The 25179-nt window shown below is 39.2% G+C and overlaps 5 protein-coding genes and 1 pseudogene across 5 annotated transcripts; 3 read left to right on the forward strand and 3 right to left on the reverse strand.

The window, feature by feature from the left end:
- Positions 1 to 1707: 1707 nt before the first annotated feature.
- Positions 1708 to 4042, forward strand: LOC103967202 (probable pectinesterase/pectinesterase inhibitor 7). The gene is made up of 2 exons (XM_048585537.1): positions 1708 to 2868; positions 3141 to 4042. The coding sequence occupies exons 1-2, from the start codon at positions 1851 to 1853 to the stop codon at positions 3830 to 3832; spliced, it is 1710 nt and encodes a 569-aa protein (XP_048441494.1). The 5' UTR covers positions 1708 to 1850; the 3' UTR covers positions 3833 to 4042.
- A 3236-nt stretch (positions 4043 to 7278) lies between these two features.
- LOC103928438 (putative invertase inhibitor) lies at positions 7279 to 7987 on the reverse strand. Its single transcript, XM_009337481.3, has one exon. It carries the CDS (start codon positions 7969 to 7971, stop codon positions 7378 to 7380), a length of 594 nt encoding a protein of 197 aa, XP_009335756.2. The 5' UTR covers positions 7972 to 7987; the 3' UTR covers positions 7279 to 7377.
- A 1918-nt stretch (positions 7988 to 9905) lies between these two features.
- LOC125478065 lies at positions 9906 to 11749 on the reverse strand (annotated as a pseudogene).
- A 2109-nt stretch (positions 11750 to 13858) lies between these two features.
- LOC103928405 (epoxide hydrolase A-like) lies at positions 13859 to 16540 on the forward strand. The gene is made up of 3 exons (XM_009337440.2): positions 13859 to 14588; positions 15743 to 15981; positions 16091 to 16540. Exons 1-3 carry the CDS (start codon positions 14124 to 14126, stop codon positions 16335 to 16337), a joined length of 951 nt encoding a protein of 316 aa, XP_009335715.1. The 5' UTR covers positions 13859 to 14123; the 3' UTR covers positions 16338 to 16540.
- Positions 16541 to 17757: 1217 nt separating this feature from the next.
- On the reverse strand, positions 17758 to 19639 carry LOC103928414 (60S ribosomal protein L18-2). Its single transcript, XM_009337450.2, has 4 exons — positions 19490 to 19639; positions 19296 to 19385; positions 18880 to 19191; positions 17758 to 18125 (listed from the first exon to the last, which is right to left on the reverse strand). Exons 1-4 carry the CDS (start codon positions 19490 to 19492, stop codon positions 17967 to 17969), a joined length of 564 nt encoding a protein of 187 aa, XP_009335725.1. The 5' UTR covers positions 19493 to 19639; the 3' UTR covers positions 17758 to 17966.
- Positions 19640 to 20980: 1341 nt separating this feature from the next.
- On the forward strand, positions 20981 to 23849 carry LOC103928412 (exocyst complex component SEC15B-like). Its single transcript, XM_009337448.3, has one exon. It carries the CDS (start codon positions 20996 to 20998, stop codon positions 23396 to 23398), a length of 2403 nt encoding a protein of 800 aa, XP_009335723.1. The 5' UTR covers positions 20981 to 20995; the 3' UTR covers positions 23399 to 23849.
- Positions 23850 to 25179: the final 1330 nt, after the last annotated feature.

Consider the following 25179-nt stretch of genomic DNA (forward strand, 5'->3'; position numbering starts at 1 on the left):
TAGTTCAAACTTCACTTGGATACTCCAAGTTTAGTTTGAGGGGGGAGTAATAACTGATACAACAGAAATATAGTTAGAAGGATATTATAGTAATTGGGATATATGGCTATATAAGAGATTGTATAACTATCATTTCCTTAAGTTTAGTTATATACATTTTGCCTGATCAATCAATACAATCTCTCTTGTTTCTCTCTGCCAATTCTTTCTCTTTCTCTGTACCAATTCTTCATCTTTTGCAACGTAGTTAATAGCAAAAACGTTCTTAAAAAGAATGAGGATCTATTTCCTTAAAGAACTTGACAATTAACATGTGAGATTGTCCCACAACAGATATTTACCGTAACTACAAATTAATATGATTGTTTAAACCCAAGCATAAGTGATATGTAGGGTTCGCATTGCTTTGGCATATTGAGGACATGCATGTATAATTCCAAAACACACTGCCTGCACTCGTCAATGCAACGTAGCAAAAGGAAAATATTCAAAACCCACCGTCACTAATTGAACTCGAGTGAACTTTCCTTATAGTTTACTATAAACTCATCAAAACTGATCGTGTTAATGGTTTTATTTTATTAATCCAATTAGCTAGGCAAGATATAATGGCATGAGAAATACTTATCGGACTTTCTTAAAAGTGGAACTCATCATGAATTCTATGTCATTTCATTATTTTTTTGCACAATATATTATAATATTGACATGAAAATTGACGTTAAACTATATGGTGATAAAAAATTTATAAAAAATCTCACTTTTGAGAGAGTTCTCTTACCATTTCTCTAATCTTATATCTTCTGGGTTAGTTGACAATAATTTCACCTTCAATTTAAAACACACCCACTACCAGAATAATATCGAATTGAAAATTCTCCAAGTAGCAAATGCGACAATATAATTGGCCGAAAGTTCTAACATGCAAATACCTCATCAAATTATTATATAAATGAATGAGGATCCCCGGATCCTCAAATCGTATTCATTTATCATATATCGTGCAATCAGAAATCATTTTAAATTCAATATGAATAGTACCTCATAAAAATTGACTATACAATATAAAATGAATGGACATGATTTGAGGATCTCCAAGATCCTCATAAAGAGGATACTCCTGAAATACAAATCATGCCTGAAGATTGATATCTAGCCTACTCGATGTCACCAATCCCCTTCCCTTGGGCACCTGCCCCACCGTTGATAAATGCCACAATGCATCTAATTTCTAAGTAAATAACAAAATACAGTGAAATATAAAGTTAATTTAGGAGCTATTATTGGACAACCCACTCAAGAAATCATATATCTTTTATTTTATTTTATTTTATTTTACAAGAATATAGAGTGATTTCATTGTGAGAACCAAACAAATACAAGAGAGTACGTACAAAAGGTAATATAGAACTCTTATATAATTACCATACGAACTAAGAGAAATTGGTATAAATCTGCTACAAAGGCAACAGAAGCTAAAGACCTAACAGACTGGCACCTATGTTTCCAAAAAATCACTCGCTAAAACAACGAGACCACATATTCTATTGGATGAATGGAACTAGCTAGGATGACTACATACTACGATTAGTCGACGTTTGCATGTACAATAACATCAAGTCTGAGATCTAACGCGTATTTGCACACAAAGTCTTACAATTCAGTTGACCTCACAAATACGAATACCCACAAAAAAATTGTTCACTCCAACCACCATATTATCAATCCAGAAAAATAATTCACCTCCCTCTGTCGCCTCCTATATATATATATATATATATGAATCAAGCCTATCACCAATCATCAACTCCACTAAATAGTATACAATACTAATTCAAATTCCAATCCAAATGGCTTATAATTCTAAGCTAATCTCATCCCTCAATCTTTTAGCTTCATTTCTCATCCTTCTCGTTCCACTCTTTGCCTCTCTACCTTCAGCTGCGGATAACTCTTCAACCACGGTCTCCGCCGGAACCATTTGCAAATCCACCCCCGACCCTTCCTTTTGCAAATCTGTCCTCCCTCACAACCACAACCCCGAAAATGTCTACTACTACGGCCGGTTCTCCGTCGGAAAGTCTTTATCTCAATCCCGAAAATTCTCGAAACTTATCGACAAGTATCTCCAAAGACGTTCTACTTTGTCACTTACCGCCGTCAGAGCCCTCGAGGACTGCCGGCTGCTTGCCGGCCTCAACATGGACTTTTTGCTCAACAGTTATGAAACCGTCAATAAAACTAGCAAAACCCTTTCCACACTCAAAGCCGACGACGTCCAAACCCTCCTCAGCGCCATTCTCACCAACCAGCAAACATGTTTCGACGGCATTCAGTCCACCGCGTCGTCGTGGAGTCTGAAAAATGGCCTCTCCGTCCCCCTCAAAAACGACACGAAATTCTACAGCGTTTCGCTAGCACTTTTTACCAAAGGGTGGGTTCCCAAGAAGAAGAAACAAGCCGCGTGGCGCCCGACTAGGACGCAGCGGGGCTTCAAGAACGGACGCTTGCCGCTGAAGATGTCGAGCAAAACGCGTGCCATTTACGAGAGCGTGAGCAAGCGGAAGATGCTGCAGACGGAGACGGCAGACGATGAGGTGTTAGTGAGTGAGATCGTGACGGTGAGTCGGGATGGAACCGGAAACTTCTCCACCATCAATGACGCCATTGCGGCGGCTCCAAACAACTCTGCGCCAACTGATGGGTACTTCTTGATCTATGTCACAGCCGGTGTTTATGAAGAGTACGTCTCGGTTGCTAAAAATAAGAGGCACTTAATGATGGTCGGAGACGGCATTAACCAGACGATTATCACCGGTAACCGGAGCGTTGTTGATGGATGGACAACTTTCAACTCTGCAACATTTGGTAAGTAGTCTTAAACAAGAAATTAAAATTCATTATATTATAATTGACGGTCTAACAACACAATTAACTATTTGAGATTGGTTAGGTAACACCTTAATACTTTTATTAAAAAAAATATTAAGACTTTTCTTAAACATTCAAGAGAGTTGCTTTGAATGAGCATGACAGAAAACGATGTCATTAAACATTTAAAAGTGCTTTAATATATCAGTAATCATTATATAATGTTGAATTAGTATCTTACAAGTTCTCGAATATGATAAATATTGCAGCTGTGGTTGCACCTGGATTTGTAGCGGTGAACATAACGTTCCGCAATACCGCCGGAGCAATCAAGCACCAAGCCGTTGCAGTCCGAAGCGGGGCGGATCTGTCCACCTTTTATAGTTGCAGCTTTGAAGCGTACCAAGACACACTATACACACATTCTCTTCGGCAATTCTACAGAGAATGTGACATATACGGCACCGTAGACTTCATATTTGGAAATGCTGCAGTAGTTTTCCAAAACTGCAACATTTATCCCCGCCTGCCGATGAGCGGTCAGTTCAACGCCATTACGGCTCAGGGTAGAACAGATCCGAACCAAAACACAGGCACTTCGATTCATAATTGCACCATTCGTGCCGCCGATGATTTAGCCTCTAGCAACAGCAGTACAAAGACTTATTTGGGCAGGCCATGGAAGGAGTATTCTAGGACAGTTTACATGCAGTCTTACATTGATAGCTTGGTGGAACCTGTTGGTTGGCGCGCTTGGGACGGAGATTTTGCGCTAAGCACATTGTATTACGCTGAGTACAACAACACTGGGCCCGGATCGAACACTACGAACAGAGTTACGTGGCCCGGTTATCATGTGATTAATTCTACCGACGCCGCTAATTTCACGGTGACTAATTTCTTGCTGGGAGATGATTGGTTGCCTCAAACCGGAGTGCCTTACACTGGCGGATTAATTTGATAAAGTTCTTGGATTGCAAGCCATTTTTTCATCTTCTCTTTTACTATATTCTTTCTCCTTGCCATTTTTTAAAGTGAAGTAATAAGCATGTAATGCCCAATTAAGCATTCTCAATTTAGAACTTCGGATTTAAATTTATAAATGGTTTTATTTTTTGTATTGTAACTGATTAGCTTTATAACAATCATGTTAGAAGAAACTTTCTTGATACCTCTTAATACAATTTGTCAAATTTGAAGCATATACATCAAAAGATTGGATTACACTTTATGTAGTTCGTTGTTAGTAAATTTTTTTTTTAATGTGACTTCCAAAAATGCTAGAGAAATGCCTGAATATATAGCGTTGGCTGATCTAGATTTTTTTTATTTTATATATAAGGCTATGGCATCCTATTATAACGTTTTTGACCTAAAATAGATATCGACTTGTAGTGTAGTGCCTTGACATACCAACATGGGTGGGATTATGTCATGATGTCCATCCATTTTATAATATATGAACTAGTAACAACGTATGTAACATCCCACATCGACCAATAGAGAGAGGGTGATGTGCCTTATATGTACATGCTCCCCTCCCTATTGCACAAGGCTTTTTAAGAACTCACTGGCTTCAGATTCCATCGGAACTCCAAAGTTAAGCGAGTTCAGGCGAGAACAATCCTAAGATAGGTGACCCACTGGGAAGTTCTCGTTTGAGTTTCTAGAAACAAATTCATGAGGGAATGGCAAGCCCAAAGCAGACAATATCGTGCTACGGCGGAGCCGAGCTTAGGATGTGACAAAATGGTATCAGAGTCACTCTGCTGTTCAGTGCGAGTGTGCCGACAAGGACGTCGGGCCCCTAAGGGGGATGGATTGTAACATCCCACATCAAACTAACGGAGAGGGGGTGATGTGGCTTATATGTACATGCTCCCCTCCCTATAGCACGAGGCCTTTTGGGAACTCATTGGCTTCGAATTCCATCGGAACTCCAAAGTTAAGCAAGTTCGGGCGAGAGTAATCCTAGGATGGATGACCCACTGAGAAATTGATAGAGTGACTGTTACAAAAATCTCTCTCAGATCAAGAAAGACTAGATCTAAGCTAACTTCGACATTTGACAAGCTGCAGGAAGTGAAGGTGTATAGCATGTGATACGTAAACTATGTGCCCCATATCAATTCCAGGGCTCATGTTTCCCTCGCTCTTGTTGGTTGTTAGCTTCCAACAGCTTTCCATACTTAAGCATACATCCCAAGCCATCCACGCAATTGAAATGAAGGACATGAAGGAGTACTCTGTTTCGTGTCGGGCAAAAGATTACAAGTTTAGATGCCCAATTTATTAGGCAGCGATTTATGGCTTCAATTATATGACTCAAATTTGGTCTAAAAGCCAAGATATTAATTTGAGACACTCTGCTTTTGTTCTTTTGGTCTGCTAATCTCAAATGGCTCTACTTCTTTGACATAATGCAGTGTAAAGAATGTTCTACGTTGAACACTAACTTCGGTTTATCTAACCTACTGACCTTTAGTTGTATCACAAAGCTAACAAGTTAAAGAATTTAGACATTTTTTTAATTTTTTTAATTATTTTATGTTTAGAAACCTCGGCAATACGAGATGATTTGTATTGATAGTGAAAAAAGAAATTATACCTAGTCAGGAGGAGATAAACCTTACCGTCATAATGCAAGAAAAATAAAATAAAAAATACATGAAAAAGAAGGAAAGACATAAGAAAAACTTGTAGGCCGGGATGCTCAAAAATTCATATGAGGAAAAGGGAATCTCCATGGGTGGAACCGCATGCCATACGGGGAAAGATGAAAGTAACCCTAAATTTGCTAATTTATCAGCGATCGCATTCCATTCTCGACAAAATATGAGAGCACCGGAAAATCATGTGTTTCAAAAGGGAATGACATTTTTCCCAACGAATCCACAGCTGCCAAAAAAAAGAAAAAGTCAAAAGAAAAGCAGAAGATCACACTGGAAGCATCGCTTTTGAGCCACAACTTTCACCATCCCGCGAGTGGGCCAGCTCCACAATAAGGATGAAAACATGAAGCTCTGCATAGAAAGAAGTACATGATGCCTCAAACTCTGAAAGAAACCATCAAGAAAATAACCTGCTGAATCACGAAAACCCCATGACAAGATGTACGACCCGAGTTACCCTTAGCAAGCCCATACGCATTCTCCCTAGCCCAATCATACGGAGGATGCCAAATAATGAGAACAATAAAAGGAGCATTACATAACTTGATTGGAATACCAAGAGAGATTTAAAGTTGCTTATCTAAAACTCCGCGAACATAGCCAAGAGTGAAAGAGAAAACTCCAAACTGCCAACTCCGACGTTCATAAATTTATAAATATATATATCATCTTCTAATGCATGAACACAAGATTATGGGCTATTAGACTCTTTTGATTTGTTACTTGGAGAAGAAGATTCTCAAAAGTAAGACTTTTCATGAACTCTCTGTCATCCCATGTTTTTTGCAAAAGGTTTTCTAATGTTGACACGGAAATTGTATCAAAAATATGAAGTGACGGAGAGTACATAAAGAGTCTCACTTTTGAGAGAATTTCCTTAATTAGCATTGAGAAATGCTAAGAAAACTCTCTCAAAAATGGAAGAGATTTTTTAGTGTGACCGGTACGCGGAGTGGTACATCACATGTTACTATACAAATGGTGGGATATGTGTGTTAAAAAGTTAATAACTTAAAAAATAAAATTTCACACCATTTATATAAAAACATGTGGTGTACCACCTGTGTTCCAGTCACAATGAAAATTTTATCGCTTATGGGACTCTCCGCCATCTTTTTTTTTTTGATGAAATTCTCATGCCAACATTATAAAACTGTATACCAAAAAAACAAGATGGCAAAGAATTTATAGGAAGTCTCACTTTGAGAGAGCTTCCACACAAGCAACAAAATTGATTGCGTCCTTGTACTCTTTTTTGTTTCTGCTCCTTATCTTTGCTATGACGCATCTGAAATGAATGTAAATGCCACTCATAGAAGACAACTACATAGGAGTTACCAAAAGCAATCCTTCTGAACCCCCTTCTTTCACGTGCATGTGTTCCGTTATACCTTAGAACTCTCATGCATCTTATTAATCTCTACTTAAACAAAATCACGAACATTTAATTTACTAGGTTTGCTCTTCCAATCGTTTCTGACAGATCACATCAACTTGATGATATAGCTATACCATCTTGTGACGGCAGACATTGCTTTGAGTTTGGCAAAAACTATTAGAGAGAACTCAGAGAAGGATGCATCGCTACGTATTTGCACATGATTATTTGGTTTAATAGCCGTTAATTAGATGTTGAGTTCAAATTTCACAAAAAACTGTTAATAAAATCGTTGCGTGGTATATATAACCAACAATTGTGATTGAAAAACTGTGAGTCATTCACAAAGTTGACACATTTTAGTAATTTATAATTTATATTAATTACATAAGTTTAAAAATTTGACCATATTTAGCTAGCTACTAATTAAATCCGTACGATGAGGACTCAAGAAAATCACTTTTCAGCAGGCAAGACCTTGATTATGGACAAAATATTATTGCACAACAGGCGGAACGCTTTGTTCTTCTCTACCATCACGGATTCCTGTCCCTTAAGAGAGTTGTCGCAGAAGTCGGCGTCAGAAATCGCCACGTTGACCCACACTTCAACGTCCTTGAATTTACTCGCCGAGATGGCGGCGGTGCAGTCGTCGAGCTGGTCGTTGGCATCGGAGTAGTGCTCAACGCAGTCCGCCAACCCCTGCTGAATCACGGGGTCCAAGGAGGTGGCGTTGTGCATGAGCAACGACCGCATGTGCTCGTCCACGTCGGCGGCCATTGCCGCTGCCAGCCGGACGGCAATGTAGGCAAGGCCGATGAGGTCAGCGCCCTTGCTGTTCGAGTCCTTCTCTAGGGATTCGATGCATAAGTCCTTCCTGGGTGAATGCTGGCACGCTTGTTCAAGAAGCTTCATATTCACCTCCCCCGCGGCGGCAGCGGTGTTGCTTCCTTCACTTTCACCTTGACCTTGACCATTACCGGCGACCACGACAAATCTTGCGGCACACAATGTTGAGAGGAAGAAAAATGCTGCTGCAATTGGCTTCATTATTTTTCTTTTTCCTTTTTTTGTTGTTGTTAAATTAATAGAAGTTATTTAATTAGAAAACAAGGAGAATGAGTATATAAATATGAGGAGGAATTGGAATGGTGGTCGGTTTTTGTGAGAGGAGAGCCTCTCAATGCTGCGATTTATGAGGAACCATCACCTTCACTGGTTTCTCCTAATTTTTTAAACGCGTTTTGGACGTTGATTTGAACGACTGGGACCAAGGTGGATTTTGTTCTTCTAAATTTAACACATGTATGGTTATGCGGCTTGTGCTGAACATAGGCAATTTGGAAATCGGGATTGTATGTTGGGCTTGAGTTATGATGGCTTTCCAAATTTCCTTAGAGGTTTGTAGCCCTAGGTATGCTTGGGCTATGTTCGTATTTTGTTTGGTGGCTTGGTCGTATAACTAAATTATTAACATTGTAGAAGACTAATTTTTCGCCATTGTTGAATGAATGGGATTACATGAGAGTGCCTTGGAGTTGAAGAAAACCTTGGGGCCGTTTGAAAACCACTTGTTTTCAATTTTTAGTTTTCACTTTTTTTGAAAACGGAAAGTTGTTACCATTTTTTTTTAAAAAAAAAAATTGAAAGTTGAAAACAAAATAATTATCAAACTCTCCCTTAGATAAACAACATGACCGACTATATTGATAACGTAGCTTTTCCAATGCATGCGAGTTAACCTTTATAAGATTGGCTGGTTGGTCTGCTCTACTAAATATTTTAGCACAACAAGTAGGCATCATTTATAAAGTTAACCTCCACCACTTGCTTGAAGAAAACCCTTACTTGAACTAAGCTACCACCTCTTAACAAGCAAGCCCACAACTGAAGTAACGCTCCACCATCTGCTTAAAGAAAGTTGTCTCCTTTTTATTGACAGCTTTTGCTTCTCTCAACCAATTTTGCTTATTTCAAAACCAAAACTAAGAGGTTAGGGTTTGAGAGAAAGATTTGTTTAAGTTAAGGAACTGAACTGTTGGATTCCATGGTTCAAGCATGGTGAATCGTGTAAGTATCCTTGTGTTGTTAGCATTGCTCTGCTTCCATCATTCTGCATTTCTGAGCTACTATTATTGTATTGTGATTCAGTTTTCAGCTTCCTCCATTGATGTTTGAACCTCAATTGATTGTTGATTCAGATGCCATTGCCTTTGTTTCATTGTTTAAAGTGTTTGTAATCGAACATCGAATATCATCTGAACATGTGGTTGATTCAGTTCGTTTGAATCATCTGAAAGAGTCTAGACCTTTAATCATTTGGTAATAAGGCTCATGTGACCACCATGGGAATAAGGCTTCATTAGATTTACTGTTGAGGAATTACATAACTTAATTGTATTGTTATTGATTCACTAAAAGCTTGTGTTCATTGTATTGCAGCTCTTGAATCCAGCTCCTTTGATCTTCCATTCGAATCATTTCGTCCCTTTTAGATCAGCTTGGGTGAGAAGCTGACATGATTAGGATGTTTTTAAAGAGTTGTAGAAGATTTGAGTTCATTTTGGAAGACATTAGATGTTCTTGTAGTTGTTTTGACAACACAGTGTACGTTGATGTTTTGTACTTTTATGCTAGATTTTCAAACCTTTGTGGTTTCATTTTGAGGTTTATTTTTAGTGGTAACGAAATTGTTTACATTCAGTTTTGGAGACTTTAAAATAGTTAATTTTCGCTTTTTTTAAAGTAACGTGAAATATTACCTACTTAAGTTTACTTTGTGCCAAATTCAAGGTGTGACGTGAACTCTTTGCGTGTGAATTTTATTCAAGTTCCATTCAAACAAGATAATTAAAATGAGGCAAAACAACCTTTAAAAAAACAATAAATGTTGGCAAATGATAATGTATTAATAATGATGAAAGCATCATAAGATCAATGTTTCGGATACCTAAACCGGGTCGTATAAAACTCAAACGTGAAAATAAAAAACAAAAACATTATTTTTAAGAAAAGAATATTGCTTGACTACATGAGTTAGTGTATACACTTTGTATACAAACAAATTATACAATACAATCACAAGGTGTACCAAAACGCTGCCAAAGAAAAACAAAAGCGCCAATAAGATTATTTCCCCATTGCACTGCCAAGTGCAAAGTACCAAAATCCAAATGGATCAGATTGTTCTGAATCTCTATGCTCCAAATCCTCTTTAAGGACAGAAATCTGGGTGCCCGATTCACGAACCCGAACTTTTTTGTCCACTGTAATTGTTTCTTGGTGAACCAAAACCGATACGGTTAGGCACCTCCACAAATACCCCAACCACTTTCCTGAATGGCTTCCTCCCCCATCGGACCCTTCTTAAAACCGTCTTTTAAAAAAAATTAAACAATGTATTGATACTAAAAAACAATAATTAAAAGTGATGCAAACTTTTGAACTCACACTAATGACAGTTTTCAAATATTAATACATGTAAATAAATGTAAAAAAATAACCATATTAGACCATCTTCAAAGGAGATGTCAAATATACCAAATAGGATTAAAAGACATTTTAAGTGTTTTCCAATGGATATGCCATATATGATGTGGCATGTGAGTCATTTGACTTCTTGCTTTCTAGCTATCTTTTTTGGCCACAAATAAAGAATGAGTCAAATATATTTAATTTAATTTTTAATGCATGGGTCCTATTAACAACCAATAGAATAAAAACTAAAACTAATTTTGATTATTTTTTAATAGATAATGTAACTCTAGGTCCAATAAAATAATAAAATAAACATTTGACACATCCATTAGAAAAGAAGAGAATTTAGCACTTGTATTCAATTTGCCACATCAACCATCAAATAAAATTTTGACATACTATATTTGACATCTCCTTTAGATATGCTCTATTACTAAATAATCAACAATCAGTTCAATCTTAAGAAACCAAATGAACAAAAGCTTCAAAAAATCCAGTTTCACTTAAAAATAGTTTTTTTGCGAACTCATCAAGCAAACCTTCATAATCAATTTTGTCTACAAAACCACTTTGAATGCATATCAAAGCAAACTCATTTAACCTTTCATACAACATGATTGATCGCAAGTATAATTTGTAATATTGTAGGACACTTGAAATTTTTTCTTTATCACATTCAGATAAATAATGCTATATATATAAGATATGAAATTGTTTTGGGGACCTTTTAATTTTAGGGCCCTGTGCGGTCCAACATTTTGCTCTCCTCCCAAAGTCAACACTGTTCCGGTGATATACTCGTCCACGACGCAAGTCTCGAAAAACTCATTTTACCCTCACTCTTCCCTTGCTCCGAACCGGCCCGTTCATTCACTGATTGATATTTCGGGCGAAATCTCTGGCTTAGAATCTGGAATATCGGATTGAACCGGCGCCCTGCAGAGTGGACAATTGGACTGCGACTGAAACCAAGTGTCGATACAGTAGATATGGAAGGCATGGTTGCACTTGGGCAGTACATGGCCTTGCTGTTGGTTTTCAAACTCCCATAAGCAAACTGCAAGGAGGTAGGGTTTTGAGAAGAGAGGGATCTAAGGCCTTTGGATTGGTAATTGAAGAGAGAGTGGTTTCGAGGAGGGAGGTAAGAGAGCGGTGGTTGCGAGGACGTCAATGGTGGCGGCGGCGGCGGTGGAAGAAGTAGCGGACGTTACGACGGAGCTGTGGTCCTGTGGAAGCAAGCGATGGTGGAGACTACAACGAATAGAATGATGACTGAGCAGAGCATGATCTTGCCATTCAAAGCGTAGTGGGTGGGTTTGTGGCTGTCCATATCAACGGAGTGGGTGAGTTTTCAAACATTTTGTTTGAAACTTAAAGGAGAAGGATGGGGCTTAAGTTATGGGGGAAGAGGAAGGGTTGGTGGCTCTGCAATTGGTAGTGATGACTGATAAAGGTTGGGACTTTGAGTTTGGTGGGTTGTTTTTAAGAGCCTCAGCACTTGGGCATGCATATGTGCCGACGAAAGCTAGCTGCTCTTGCTAAAGTTATTTCTCTTATATGCATGCATGTCACGAAAAATGTTTCAATGGGGCTGAAATATGAGGTGATACACCATGTTATTATATAATTGAAAAAAAAAATTATTAGAAGTTAAATTTTTTGACTGACCGTGTGATTATTATTCCAATTTATAAGAATCAAACTCGAAATTTCAATGTATTGTGAAATATCTTTTCAGTCCAACTAAGGACTAAACTATGCAATAGGCCTGCGTCAATAACTGCCGAAGTACAGATGGGATGGGATGCCTATCCTCATTAAATTGATTTGGGCCAAAATACACTTCCCCAACACAACCTCATCAGATTTTCAAGTGAAATCAATTCTGAACCCGGCCCGATACATGTGGGTTTGGGCCAATTGCTGAATGTTCATAAATCACGAACCTAATTTTTTCTTCTGCAAAATCATATGAATGCATTAAACTTCAAATAATTTGTGTGTTGGGTGGTATCCTGGCCATAAACTATTAAGTGCCTATAACCGCTGTCACCTAAGAAGATATTGAATGCTTTCAATTCAGTAAATTGAAGGCAAGCCTTGGTGCAATGAAATAGTTGTTCTTTTGTGTTCAAAATATTACGTGTTCGAATTGTGGTGTTTGCAAAGCAAGAGTAAAGTTGTGTTCGATAGAAGTTCCTCCTCCTCTGACCCTTGCAAACGAAAGTCTTGTTGGCTCGAGGTTACTCTTTATTCAATTCAGTCTATTAATGTTTGCATGATGTGTATTGATAGAGAAATAATTATATGAAATGAGTCGTATATGGTAGTGTCCCATGCCATATTCAAAAACATGTGTTAGTTTCTCTTTACATATATTTATATTATTAAAACAACATGCTATCACGATGGTACACTTGTGTTATACAAGTTGATCTCGCATTGATTACTCCATCTACCGCATTTTTGCCTGTCCGGGCAACCCTATCCTGCTTCGCCATGATGGACAATGGTTTGAACTTTGAAGGTCTCTTTATTAGTACCGGTGGCAGCGACAGAACGGTGTTGCCATTTTGACACGTAGTATTAGCTTATTAGGCATACAACTGACCATTGCATGCTAAGCCCATAAATTCGGGAAACTAACTTATGAATGCTTGGAGTGGGTGAGGAATTAATTTTCTATTCGCTTTCAAACTTTTCATGTTCATCGTCTTCTCTCTTCTCCATATCTATCTCTTCAGCCTCATAATTGTAGGATCCGAAGAGTACGGATGAAAGGGACCCGAAAAGAATCCCAATCCGTTGGTAGGATCCGAAGAGTACTGATGGATTTTTTTCGAATCAACTATCTTTGAAATCTGAAAAGAGCTTGCATGTAATTAGAATGTTATATTTTTTTGTTTTGGCTGGAAAGTTTCATTTTTTTTCTGGCGATTGAAGCTTCAACATGCATAGTAAGGTAGGATGTTTAGTTCCAAGTTCATTCATCAATAATTTATGGAATAAATAGGTTGTTTGTAAGATGAATTAATACTTTGAAGTTAAATTAGGGTTTGTGGAATAAATTTTGGGTTTTGACGTGCTACGAAACTGGGATAGAACAATTTGTGGTTCCAGTGTCCAATTGTAGAAATTTGTGAATTTTTTCTATAATGTGCATCTGATGTGCATGGCTACATCTTAATATGAGAAGCGGGAATGTTCACTAGTTATGATGCACGAATGTTGTGCCCTAAAATTTAGCGAGTATGACCACAACCTAGTTGGCCTCGACGAAAAACTAAATTAAGAAAAAGCTTAGAGGATGTTAAGGATCGTGCGTGTCCATAAAATAACGAGAGGTCTTAGGTTCGAATCTCGTGGATTATGAATTCAATATCAAATTAAATTGTCCATTATGTGGTTTAACCGAACTTCCCAATCTTTAGTGTAAAAATATAGAGGTACTAAAAAAAATTCTTATAATACAACTAAAATAGTTAATTTTTTAAATCTATTTAATAAATAAAAATGATGAGTGAAAAAAGCACATTTAAAAAAAAAAACAAATAGAAAAGATAGCTCACATTTTTAGAATTTGATCTGAAAAGCTAATTTCCTATTCATTTTCATCCATATATATACCCACAAAACCAGACCAAGCACAAAAGAGAAGATAAACAGAGACCAAGAAACACTATCGACCAAAAAAGAAAAAACAAGAAACACACTGAGTGTCAACAATGGAGAACATCGAGCACACGACGGTGCCCACAAACGGCATAAACATGCACGTCGCTTCAATCGGAACGGGCCCACCGGTGCTCTTCCTCCACGGATTCCCGGAGCTCTGGTACTCCTGGCGCCACCAGCTCCTCTCTCTCTCTTCCTTGGGATACCGCTGCATAGCCCCCGACCTCCGAGGTTTCGGTGACACCGACGCGCCACCGTCTCCGACGTCCTACACGGCCATGCACATAGTCGGCGACCTCATCGGGCTGCTTGACCATCTGGGTATTGACCAAGTCTTCCTGGTCGCCCATGACTGGGGTGCCGTCATGGCCTGGTGGTTCTGCCTGTTCCGGCCCGACCGTGTCAAGGCCTTGGTCAACATGAGCGTGGCTTTCAGTCCCAGGAACCCTAAAAGAAAGCCTATCGATACTTTCAGGGCACTGTTTGGCGACGATTACTACATTTGCAGGTTTCAGGTAATCAGATTCCTTTAACTTTTAGTTTCTTCTTCGTCCTGATCTGGAAATTTAAACCCTTTTGCGAATTATTGTAATACAATATATTTGCACACTAAGACGCAGGATTTGGACTAAGTTACACATCAGCTATCTAACTCGTGGGAGTCAAACCTCATACCTCCCACGAAGTGGATCCAGCATTCGAATTCTTAGGTCCCAGTGTTAAAAGTACAAGTTAGGAATTTCGTCCAAGACTTGGCGAATTTGTTGTTGTCAACCAAATCATGTACCGCACATGTCAACAGATACGACATATCAACATATGGTGAAACAATTTGATGATTGATATTTACAGAATTTGTGCCCAACCTGTTGGAATATGGTTAGCAAACATTACGTCACAAACATTTGGTCGGCACAAAAAAAAACCATACCAAATATTCGATATTCTCGGAAGACTTCACATGTATCACATGTATATTTTTCAACTCCGGCAGTCCTGGGACCACCTTGGTCCTTTTGTCCATCTGCCCTGCTCTCGCTTACAGGCGGAGGGAATCCCACCGACCGTAGTGCATAGTAACAAATCTTTCCAATTTCCCTTTTTTTCTCTACACAAAAGAGGAAGTTCTGTTATTTTGGCTGTTTTTGGTTTATCACTTTCCAATGTGAGGGCTTAAACATAGTAAAGTTCTAAAATTGTTTGATTTCATACGGAGATAGTCAAATCTCAATATTTACCAAGATGGTATAACTTTCATGGAATATACATTTTACTATAGTTAGTATTGCTCAGGCATTCAGAATTACTGAATGCTATTGTTTAGCTATATAATTTTGGTTTTGCAGACACGGGCATAGCCACATTTGGCCATAGCGGATGTGATCCCCCTTCCCGTGGTTTAGATTACTCTAAAGTAGAAGATCGATTGATCATAGCCAATTCATTTTCATGTTATGGAGTATTTTCAATGCTGAAAATTCGTCAGCTAAAGACAGTTGGAGATTAATTAACCTGACCCATTTGGGACTAATTTGTAACCTTGTTAATGTCAAGGACTGAATATGTTCAAGTTTGTTACTTCCTGATTTTGTTGCGGCATCGCTCTTGTTACTCAAATGCTTATTTTAACTTATAAATTGAAAAAAAAAAATTGTTGTTTGTGTTATAGGAACCGGGAGAGATCGAACAAGATTTCGATAGCATTGATACTGCAGCGGTCATGAAACGTTTTCTCACCGGCCGCAGTCCAAAGCCTCCATGCATACCAAAGGACCAAGGATTAAAATCTTGGGCAGCTCCAGTGACCTTGCCCGCTTGGCTGACCGAAGAGGACGTTAACTATTTTGCCAGCAAGTTCAGCAAGACAGGATTTACTGGGGGATTGAACTACTATCGAGCTTTGAACTTGTATGTACAATTGTACATACCCTTGTGAATTCGTTTCGATTTATCAAAAGCATGGTTCTTTCTTAAGATTGAAGAAGTAATTTTGTACTTTGTTCGTTGGTTGTTGCAGAACCTGGGAGCTTACTGGACCATGGACGGGGCTACAAATCAAGGTACCGGTTAAGTTTATCGTGGGGGACCTGGACATCACCTATCATATTCCAGGTATCCAGAACTACATACATAAAGGTGGGTTCAAGAGAGATGTGGCGTTTCTGCAAGAGGTGGTTGTGATGGAAGATGCAGCTCACTTCATTAACCAGGAAAAGCCAGACGAAGTCAGTCAGCATGTCTACGACTTCATCAAGAAGTTCTGATTTCCATTAACTAGATGAGCACGCCAGCGTCCTTTAGTTTGTTTCTCTTTGCAGTTGAAGAGTTTCTTCTACGCCCTTACAGGTTAGGGTGATGATGTCTGAAATTAGTTGTGTTTGAGGTTTTCGTCCTTCGGGTTTGCCTGTTCTGTAATTGTCACCCCAATCATGTAATAATATGCAGAGCTTGTTCTGTCTTTCGATTATGCTGGTGGCCTCATTTCTCTGTTACACCAGGACCAAGTAATTGGACTACTACTTGCACCTAACCTCGCCTCGTTCGAAGCGATTAGAGAGAACCTAGCCCCCGATAGCAAGATGCCAATCTTTATCACAAAAAGATGAACTAGAGCGCTTAGCACCATGATTCGTAAACTGTCCGAGGCTCATGAGATGGTAAAACTATTCGGTTGGAACTTGGAAGAATGCTTTGGCAGGGAGGCATAACTAGTAGTGGAGATGATTCTAACAGACTTCTTACCGATCCTAAGAGCAACTCCAGCAGGAGCTGGAGCCCGATGGACCGGCGACTTTGATGACCCAATAGCCCCAACTACCTTCTTCAGTCCATGCGCGCAATTGGGCAAGGGGGGCCCGAGTGAGAGGCTCAATTCAAATTGGTGGCCCGAGAGCCTAAGGCCATATGATGCATGGCTAACGTCAGAATGACGTCGGCCATATTATAAATTAATAAAAAATGAAAAAAAACAATAAAAAATGAAAAAAATTAATAAAAATTTTAAAAAATATAAACAATTAAAAAAAATCCAAAATTTTAAAATTCAAAAAAAAGATTTAATTTTTCTATAAATATCTTATCGTTATCTTCCACCTTACACCACAATTTTATATTTTCTCAAATACTTTGAGTTGTAATTTAGTATGTAATGAAACATGATACAACGAGACCTAATTAAAAATCATATCCGAAATTTGAAATAAAATTATTTTTTATTATTTTATAAAATAAAAAATACTAATTTTATTGCATATTGACATGGCTATTCGGTTTAGAGGTGAAAATGTAAAAAGCAATTACTGTTCGTTAAAGGTAGTTACTATTCACTGAAGTCTGAAAGCTATTCAATAGGAAGTTGCCCTAGCCCTAGGAGGCCTTGATACGCTGAAGTTGCTCTAAGAGTTCCGCACCGCCCTGTCACGGCAGTAGCTGCAGATTTCAGCTCCTTCAGCCCCTTTCTAGGATACGATGAATCAGAATTCGTCATCTTTGTCCGCGAAAGGGGGGGCAAGGTGGGATCTAATTCGCACCAGAGGCTCTTTTTTCATTTCGACGCAGCCTTTTAACAGGCATCGCATAAGTTGGTTAGATTTGTCAAAGATTACGGAAAAAAATTCACCGATCAACCCAAGCTTGCTTCGCGAAAAATATTAAGATCACGTGTAGTTGAGAACCAAAATCGAATTCAACAAAATCTTAACATATAGCATACATTCCTTAAAGTAGCCATTAATCCTTCAAACATCTAAAGATCTTCCTCTCGAAGCTAAAACAGTAGTAGGGAATAACGAAATACAGATGAAGGTAAGCTATAGATAACATAAGAGTTCCACCAAAAACACAAAGTGAAGAAAGCAAGACTGAAAATAGGGAGATAACTCCTTTTGCAAAGCTTAAACACGGAAGCCCTTGCTGTTTCTCTTTCCTCGGGCCTTCTCGAACTTCCTGCCCTTTGATCGCACATAGGGTTTGGTGTGGCTGTGTGGAACACCAGGAGCAGGTCCAAAATGCTTCACAGCTTCACGAGCATTCTTAGGTCCTCTAAGAAGAATCTGCCGAAAAATATTAACGTTTATCAATCACCGGAACTCTTTTATTCACAAATTCCTTTACAAAAAATGATCAATAGAAACAGATTTATTAGAACATAGAATGGCGTAAAGGAATGAGTCTCGTATTGCAAAATACTCTTGTAGATTTGTAATGTTATTTTACAATGGAACAAACTCGAAAGTTCCACAAGCATACAATAAAAAGAAGAACTAAGTATTGCTGATGGCTCTTAATTCTACCCACCACTATCTTGTACCTTCTATTCATTTCACTACGTAATGGTTCCTACATCCAGCAGCACGTAGTTCATGATTCTCATCACCATGAAACAGTCAACTACATGACAACCACTAAACTAAATCCATATAAACTATCTACCACGCTACGGTTGCCATCATAGCATATCGCACACCAATACCGAACCGACCCAAAACCCAAACGCAACCATTTCTATGAACCCAGTATAATTACCACAGGTTTTAAACATTTGCCCCATTCTTCGATTTTAAATGGCTTATGACTAAATGACTACAAGATCATGTTACTTTCCATCAGATTCTACCGTTTCGCAAGTTTTCTGTGCACACTTGGGAGGCAAAAACGCATAATTGAACAATCAAACCCAACTATTATACCAACAACCAATTTAAACCAACCCACGATTTCGCATGTCATTTCGATAACTAAAGACAGCCTCCTAACATTGCAATTCACATATAAGGCAAACCAAATGCAACTATCAAATCGACGTACCGTGTTCTGGCCAAGAGGAGCTCTGAGAGCCAGCTGGTCAAAAGTCAAGCACTCGCCTCCGGCCTTCTCAATCCGAGCCCTGGCGGTCTCGGTGAACCTGAGGGCGGTCACTTTCAGGCAAGGAACATCGTAAACGCGAATGTCATCGGTCACAGTCCCGACCACCACGGCAATCTTACCCTCCTTTCCGGTCATGTACTTAATCAACCGGGAAAGGGACAGAGGGGCTTTGTTCACCTTGCTCATGAACAACCTCTTCAGAATCACGGCATTGAACTTGCTGCCGGTCCTCCTCACCAGAAACCGATACAGCTGAAAACGCAGATCCAAAAACATAAATACCCATAAAATACAATTCGGAAACATAAACACAAACATTAACAAAAACCCAGAAACATTTGGATTCGAGGGAGGACCTTGACGAGGAGTTTGAGGTAGATATCATCGGACTTTGGGGCTGTCCGTTTGGTCTTCTTGCTCTTGCCACCGGCGACCAAATCGATACCCTGCGAATACAGACACGAGGAGGAGAGAGATAGTCAGAGAGAGTGAGAGAGTGGAGGAGGAGAAAATGGAGACGGCGGTGTTAGGGTTTGGAGGAAGAGATTACCATTGCGGCTGCTGCTTTGATGCTCTTGAGGCACAGAGGCGGGGTGTAGGGTTTATTTGCAGGGAAAGCCAAACTTGGTCTTTTCTTTAGGTTTTTATATATAAAATGGGGCTTTTTCTAAGCAGTTTTAAGGGGTTTGGGCTTTTTGTTTCTCTTGTTCTTTAAGCCCACGAGACCACATGCAATAATTTCTTTTATTACTTTTGTTGACACGGAATTTTATTTCATTTTTAAATAAGAGGTTAAAAAATATGGTGAGATATTTACACATACTTTTTTTTACTTCTCACACATCCTTTTAATTTTTGGGCATTGGATTTGATGAAGTGAAGAAGGTCAATGAACAGAAATTAAAAGTAAGTGTGTGAAAAGTAAAAAATGGTGTGTAAATAGCATATCCCAAAAACATATATAAATTTTCAATAGAATGAGCTAAAGGTTCAAAAGTCAAAATTGGTCTGATTTTTCCAACAATTCATCTTCAACTAATAGATGGACTATAATTTTTTGGAGTTCTCTGGTAATTATTTGGCTAAAAGGACATCAGACTGCTCAAATTTAGCCCCCTCTTAACCCCTTTTTTGCGGTCTAACTCTTCAGTTACAATAATTGATTCAAAATTAACGGTTAAAATGTAAAAACATCCAACAATAAATTAACCAAGAAATTTAAAGTAGAAACTTAAATAAATTATTAAGGAGCTTCAGTTGGAGATAATATATGAATATGGTTTGACACTGTTAATTTCAAATTTTTTTGCGTCACCTAGTACTACGGTCAAGTGGTATTTAGGGTTTAGGAAAATTTGAATCACATTATTGCGTCACCTACTATACAGTCAAGTGGTATTTCTCTTTACTCGTAAGTAGATTTTAGATTTGATTCTCGTTAAAGGAAAATTTGAACCACATTATTGCTAGTTCTCGTGAGGCTAAGTCCACTCCTCCTTTTTCATGTGAATAATATCATTTGTTTAAAAAAAAAAATTGCAGTTAAAATCCTGAACATCGTTATATTTAATATGTTAGATTAGAGATGGCCTAATTTTCTCATCAACCTCCCTCTGGTCATGGGAGCATGATTTTCTTCCCTTCTATTCTTATCTCATTTCCTCTCGTCCTCTCACATTTTACATTTTATCTCTATAAACATATCAATATAAAATATTAATATGATTTAATCGTAACTATAGAAGAAAAAAAAAAAAAAAAAAGAGGAGGGAGGCTCCAGTCATGACCGGTCCACTCTTACCACCCGAGTCGTCAGACACTGCTCTGTCAGAACCGCCGTTGAATTTTACTATCTTCCTAATTACGAAAGTACCCACAACAAGCAATCAACCACCAGCACCTACTACCTTCAATCTCCACATAATATTTCCCTGGTTAGGGGTGGCATTTCCGTCAAACAACGAAAAATCCCCAAATGTCCAAATAACTACCCCACTCTCTCCCTCTTCCATTTTTCCTAAATCCTCTCCCCGCCCTGTTCTCTCACATCGCCACGATGCAGCACACGAAATCTCGGCGGAAAGTGGCTCCGTCCGCTGCGGAAAACGGCGACTCTGCTGAAAAACTCGACCAGCTGCTCCTCTCCTCCGCCATCTGCAACGGCGAGGATGTGGGCCCATTCGTCCGGAAGGCCTTTACTTCCGGGAAGCCCGAGACGCTGCTCCAGCACCTCCGCCACTTTTCCCGCTCCAAGGAGTCCGAAATCGAGGAGGTCTGCAAGGCCCACTACCAAGACTTCATCCTCGCCGTGGACGACCTCCGATCTCTCCTCTCCGACGTCGATTCCCTCAAATCTTCCCTCTCCGATTCCAACGCCAATCTCCAGTCCGTCGGCCTCCCTCTTCTTTCCTCCCTCGACGCCTTCGTCGAAGCCCGAAACGTTTCCCGAAACGTCAACCTCGCGCTTGAATCGGTCCGAAACTGTAGTCGTTTGTTGGAGCTCTGCTCCCGATCCAATCACCATCTTTCCAACAGCAACTTTTACATGGCGCTCAAGTGCGTCGACACAATCGAGTCCGAGTTCCTGGTCAAAACGCCATCGTCTACGCTGAAGCGGATGCTGGAGAAGAAGATTCCAGATATTCGGTTGCACATCGAACGGAAAGTCAGCAAGCAGTTCGGCGATTGGCTGGTGGAGATCCGCGTGGTGAGTCGGAACCTGGGTCAATTGGCGATCGGTCAAGCTTCATCGGCGAGGCAACGGGAAGAGGATCTGAGAATCAAGCAGCGGCAAGCGGAGGAGCAGAGCCGCCTCAGCCTCAGAGACTGTGTGTACGCTTTGGAGGAAGAGGACGACGACGGACTCGGCGGCGGTGGGGTTGGAGATGACGGTTTGAATGGCGGAGGTGGATTTGATTTGACTCCCTTGTACAGAGCTTATCATATACACCAGACTCTAGGGCTTGAAGACCGATTCAAGCAGTATTACTACGAGAATCGAAAGCTTCAGCTCACTTCCGACTTTCAGGTATCTTCCATGACTCCGTTTCTTGAATCGCATCAAACTTTCTTTGCCCAAATCGCCGGATTTTTCATCGTTGAGGATCGAATTGTGAGGACCGGTGGCGGTTTGGTATCGAAAATGGAGGTTGAGAATTTGTGGGAAACTGCTGTGAGTAAAATGTGTGCTGTTTTAGAGGATCAGTTTTCTAGGATGCAAACTGCCAACCATTTGTTGTTGATTAAGGACTATGTGAGCCTGTTAGGTGTAACATTGCGTCGCTACGGATATTTGGTTGACCCCTTGCTTGATGTTCTGAGCAAACATAGGGATAAGTACCATGAGCTCTTGTTGTCAGATTGTCGTAAACAGATTGCTGAAGCGCTTTCCGCTGATAAATTCGATCAGATGTTGATGAAGAAAGAGTATGAGTATTCCATGAATGTGCTTTCGTTTCAGATACAGACGTCTGATATCATACCGGCTTTTCCTTACGTTGCACCATTTAGTTCGACAGTGCCTGATTGTTGCCGCATTGTAAGGTCTTTTATTGAAGATTCTGTGAGTTTCATGTCGTATGGCGGGCAGCTTGATTTCTTTGATGTTGTGAAGAAGTATTTAGATAGGCTGTTAAGTGAGGATTTGGATGGGGCTCTTTTGAAGTTTATCAGTACGTCTATCCATGGGGTCTCCCAGGCAATGCAGGTGGCGGCTAATATGGCTGTCATGGAGCGGGCTTGCGATTTCTTCTTCCGACATGCTGCTCAGCTTTCTGGTGTTCCCTTGAGAATGGTGGAGAGAGGGAGGAGGCAGTTTCCTCTATGCAAAGCCCGTGATGCAGCCGAAGACACACTCTCTGGGTTGCTTAAACAAAAAGTGGATGGCTTCATGATGTTGATTGAGAATGTGAACTGGATGGCTGATGAGCCTTTACCGAATGGGAATGAATATGTGAATGAGGTGATCATATATTTGGAAACTCTGGTTTCCACTGCTCAGCAAATATTGCCTCCTCAGGTTCTCAAACGAGTTTTGCAGGATGTCCTTTCTCACATATCGGAGAAGATAATCGGGGCTTTACTTGGGGACACAGTTAAGAGGTTTACCGTACAAGCAATTATGAGCATTGATGTAGATATTCGATTGTTGGAATCTTTTGCAGATAATCAAGCTCCTCTACTCTCAGATGAGGAAGCAAATCAGTTGAAAACGGCAGTTGCTGAGTCAAGGCAATTAGTTAATTTACTCTTGAGCAATCATCCAGAGAATTTTCTTAATCCGGTAATCAGGGAGAGGAGTTACTATACCTTGGACCACAGAAAAGTAGTGCTTATTTCAGAAAAGTTGAGGGATCCTTCAGAGCGGCTATTTGGAACCTTTAGTAGCCGGGGAGGCAGGCAGAACCCGAAGAAGAAATCTCTAGATACATTGATTAAAAGACTCAAGGATGTGAGTTGATTTTTTTATATAGTTGTACGTATGATCCTTGTCCTTCCCCCCTCCCCTATAAGTTCCCTTATTGATTGTGATTGGAATTATTTCATAGCGTTTTTGTTCCTAACTTTGGGCTCGTTTGGATGTGCTTTTAAAATGACTGAAAGCGCTTTTAGAGAAAATGTTTTTGGGTTCTAAAAGCACTTAAAGTGTTTTTTGCAAGAAGTACTAGTAATGTGCGTTTTCAAGATTTACTTGCATCTTTACTTAAGATTGGCTCTAAAAACATTTTTCCTAAAAGCGCCTTCAGTCATTTTAAAAGTACATCCAAATTATTTGCGGATGCAAATTGTGGTCTTCGGAATGTATCACGGGACATGCAAATAGATTCTTCTGTATGTATCAGGTTCATAGTTACTCATTGATTATTGTATTGATGATTTATTTTTCTGGACGTGGTTTAAGATTTGCCTTATATCTCTGAAAATTGAAATCAGTCGGGGCGGACAACAAGCAATACCGTCGAGTAACTGTTCTACTTACCATCGGAGCCATTCTCGTTTATCTTTTAAACTGATACAGTTCTGTTTCCGTGCTTACATTTGAGATGATTTTTTTTGTTGGAGTGAGGATCGGTTGGTAATGTTATTGAATCTGTCTTACATCAAGATTTTCTTCCTGCACATATCATATGCAGATGGCATAATTTCTCAAAGGACGAGTGTTTTGAGGTGTTGGAAGATCCAGCAACAGTGATAACTTTTGTCACGGTAAAAATAATAAGTGGGCTGCTTCTGGTTTCTATGGGGATTGTTCTGAGGATCAGAAGTGAGTCCATCTATTCGCAAATAACCATTTTTTGGCCCATCTAACTAGATTTTCGAAGCTTACGTGGTGAGGGTGCTTTTATTGCACCGAATTATCTCGGACTAAACTAATTTCAAGGACTAAGCTGAATTGACTTGGCATGTACAAGAATTGTGAAAGTTTGCTGCGACGCCAGAATAAGAGCTTGTTAGGATGCACTTTTAAAATGATTAAAAACGCATTTAGTGGAAATATTTTGAGAAACATTTCTTAGTAAAAATGCCAATTAATCTTGAAAAAGCTCTTAAAGTGTTTCCTGGAATAAACACATAACTGATGTTTCTTGTAGAAAGCACTTCACGAGTTTAAGTGCTTTTGAAATCTAAAAATATTTTTTTAAAAGCACTTTCAGTCATTTTAAAAGTACATTCAAACGAACTCTAAAAAGATGGACAATAAAAACATTCATTTTGTTTTATTATTAAATTGTTCTTTTGTAGTTATTCCAATTTCTAAAAACCTAATTAATTATCGAAAGGGTTGTGCTATCTACCCATGCATTTTTACTTATTCCTCTTCTTCGTTTTTTTGTCGGATCGATTGAATTAAAAAATAAAAATTAATGGCAAAAAACTAACAAGAGTCCATGGAAGAGGTAAAAACAAATGTGAATAGCAGAATCACTGTCAAAAACATTGTTTGACCATCTATTAATTTACTTTTGCCTTTAAAAAAATTAAAAAGTAAGAAAATAATAAATTAACATCAGTCATCAACCTTTCTTCCTCGCAGAGAGATGCGAAATCATGTCCATCAAACAAGAAAGACCATTGTTTCTTTCTCAAAGCCGTTCTTCTTCTTCGGGAAGCAAAACTCAAGGAAATAAGAAATTACTGTGGAACAAATGGGAGCGAACCTAACAAATTAATCAAACCCAAAGTCATAAATTGAATTGAACAACATGTATGAAGAGTTTCAAATTTGGGTGTCGCCGGCTC

Source organism: the organism of the source record quoted next, unplaced genomic scaffold (genome assembly GCF_019419815.1).
Source record: "Pyrus x bretschneideri cultivar Hongxiangsu unplaced genomic scaffold, Pyrus_bretschneideri_v1 Contig23, whole genome shotgun sequence".
In the NCBI taxonomy this organism is placed as follows: domain Eukaryota; kingdom Viridiplantae; phylum Streptophyta; class Magnoliopsida; order Rosales; family Rosaceae; genus Pyrus; species Pyrus x bretschneideri.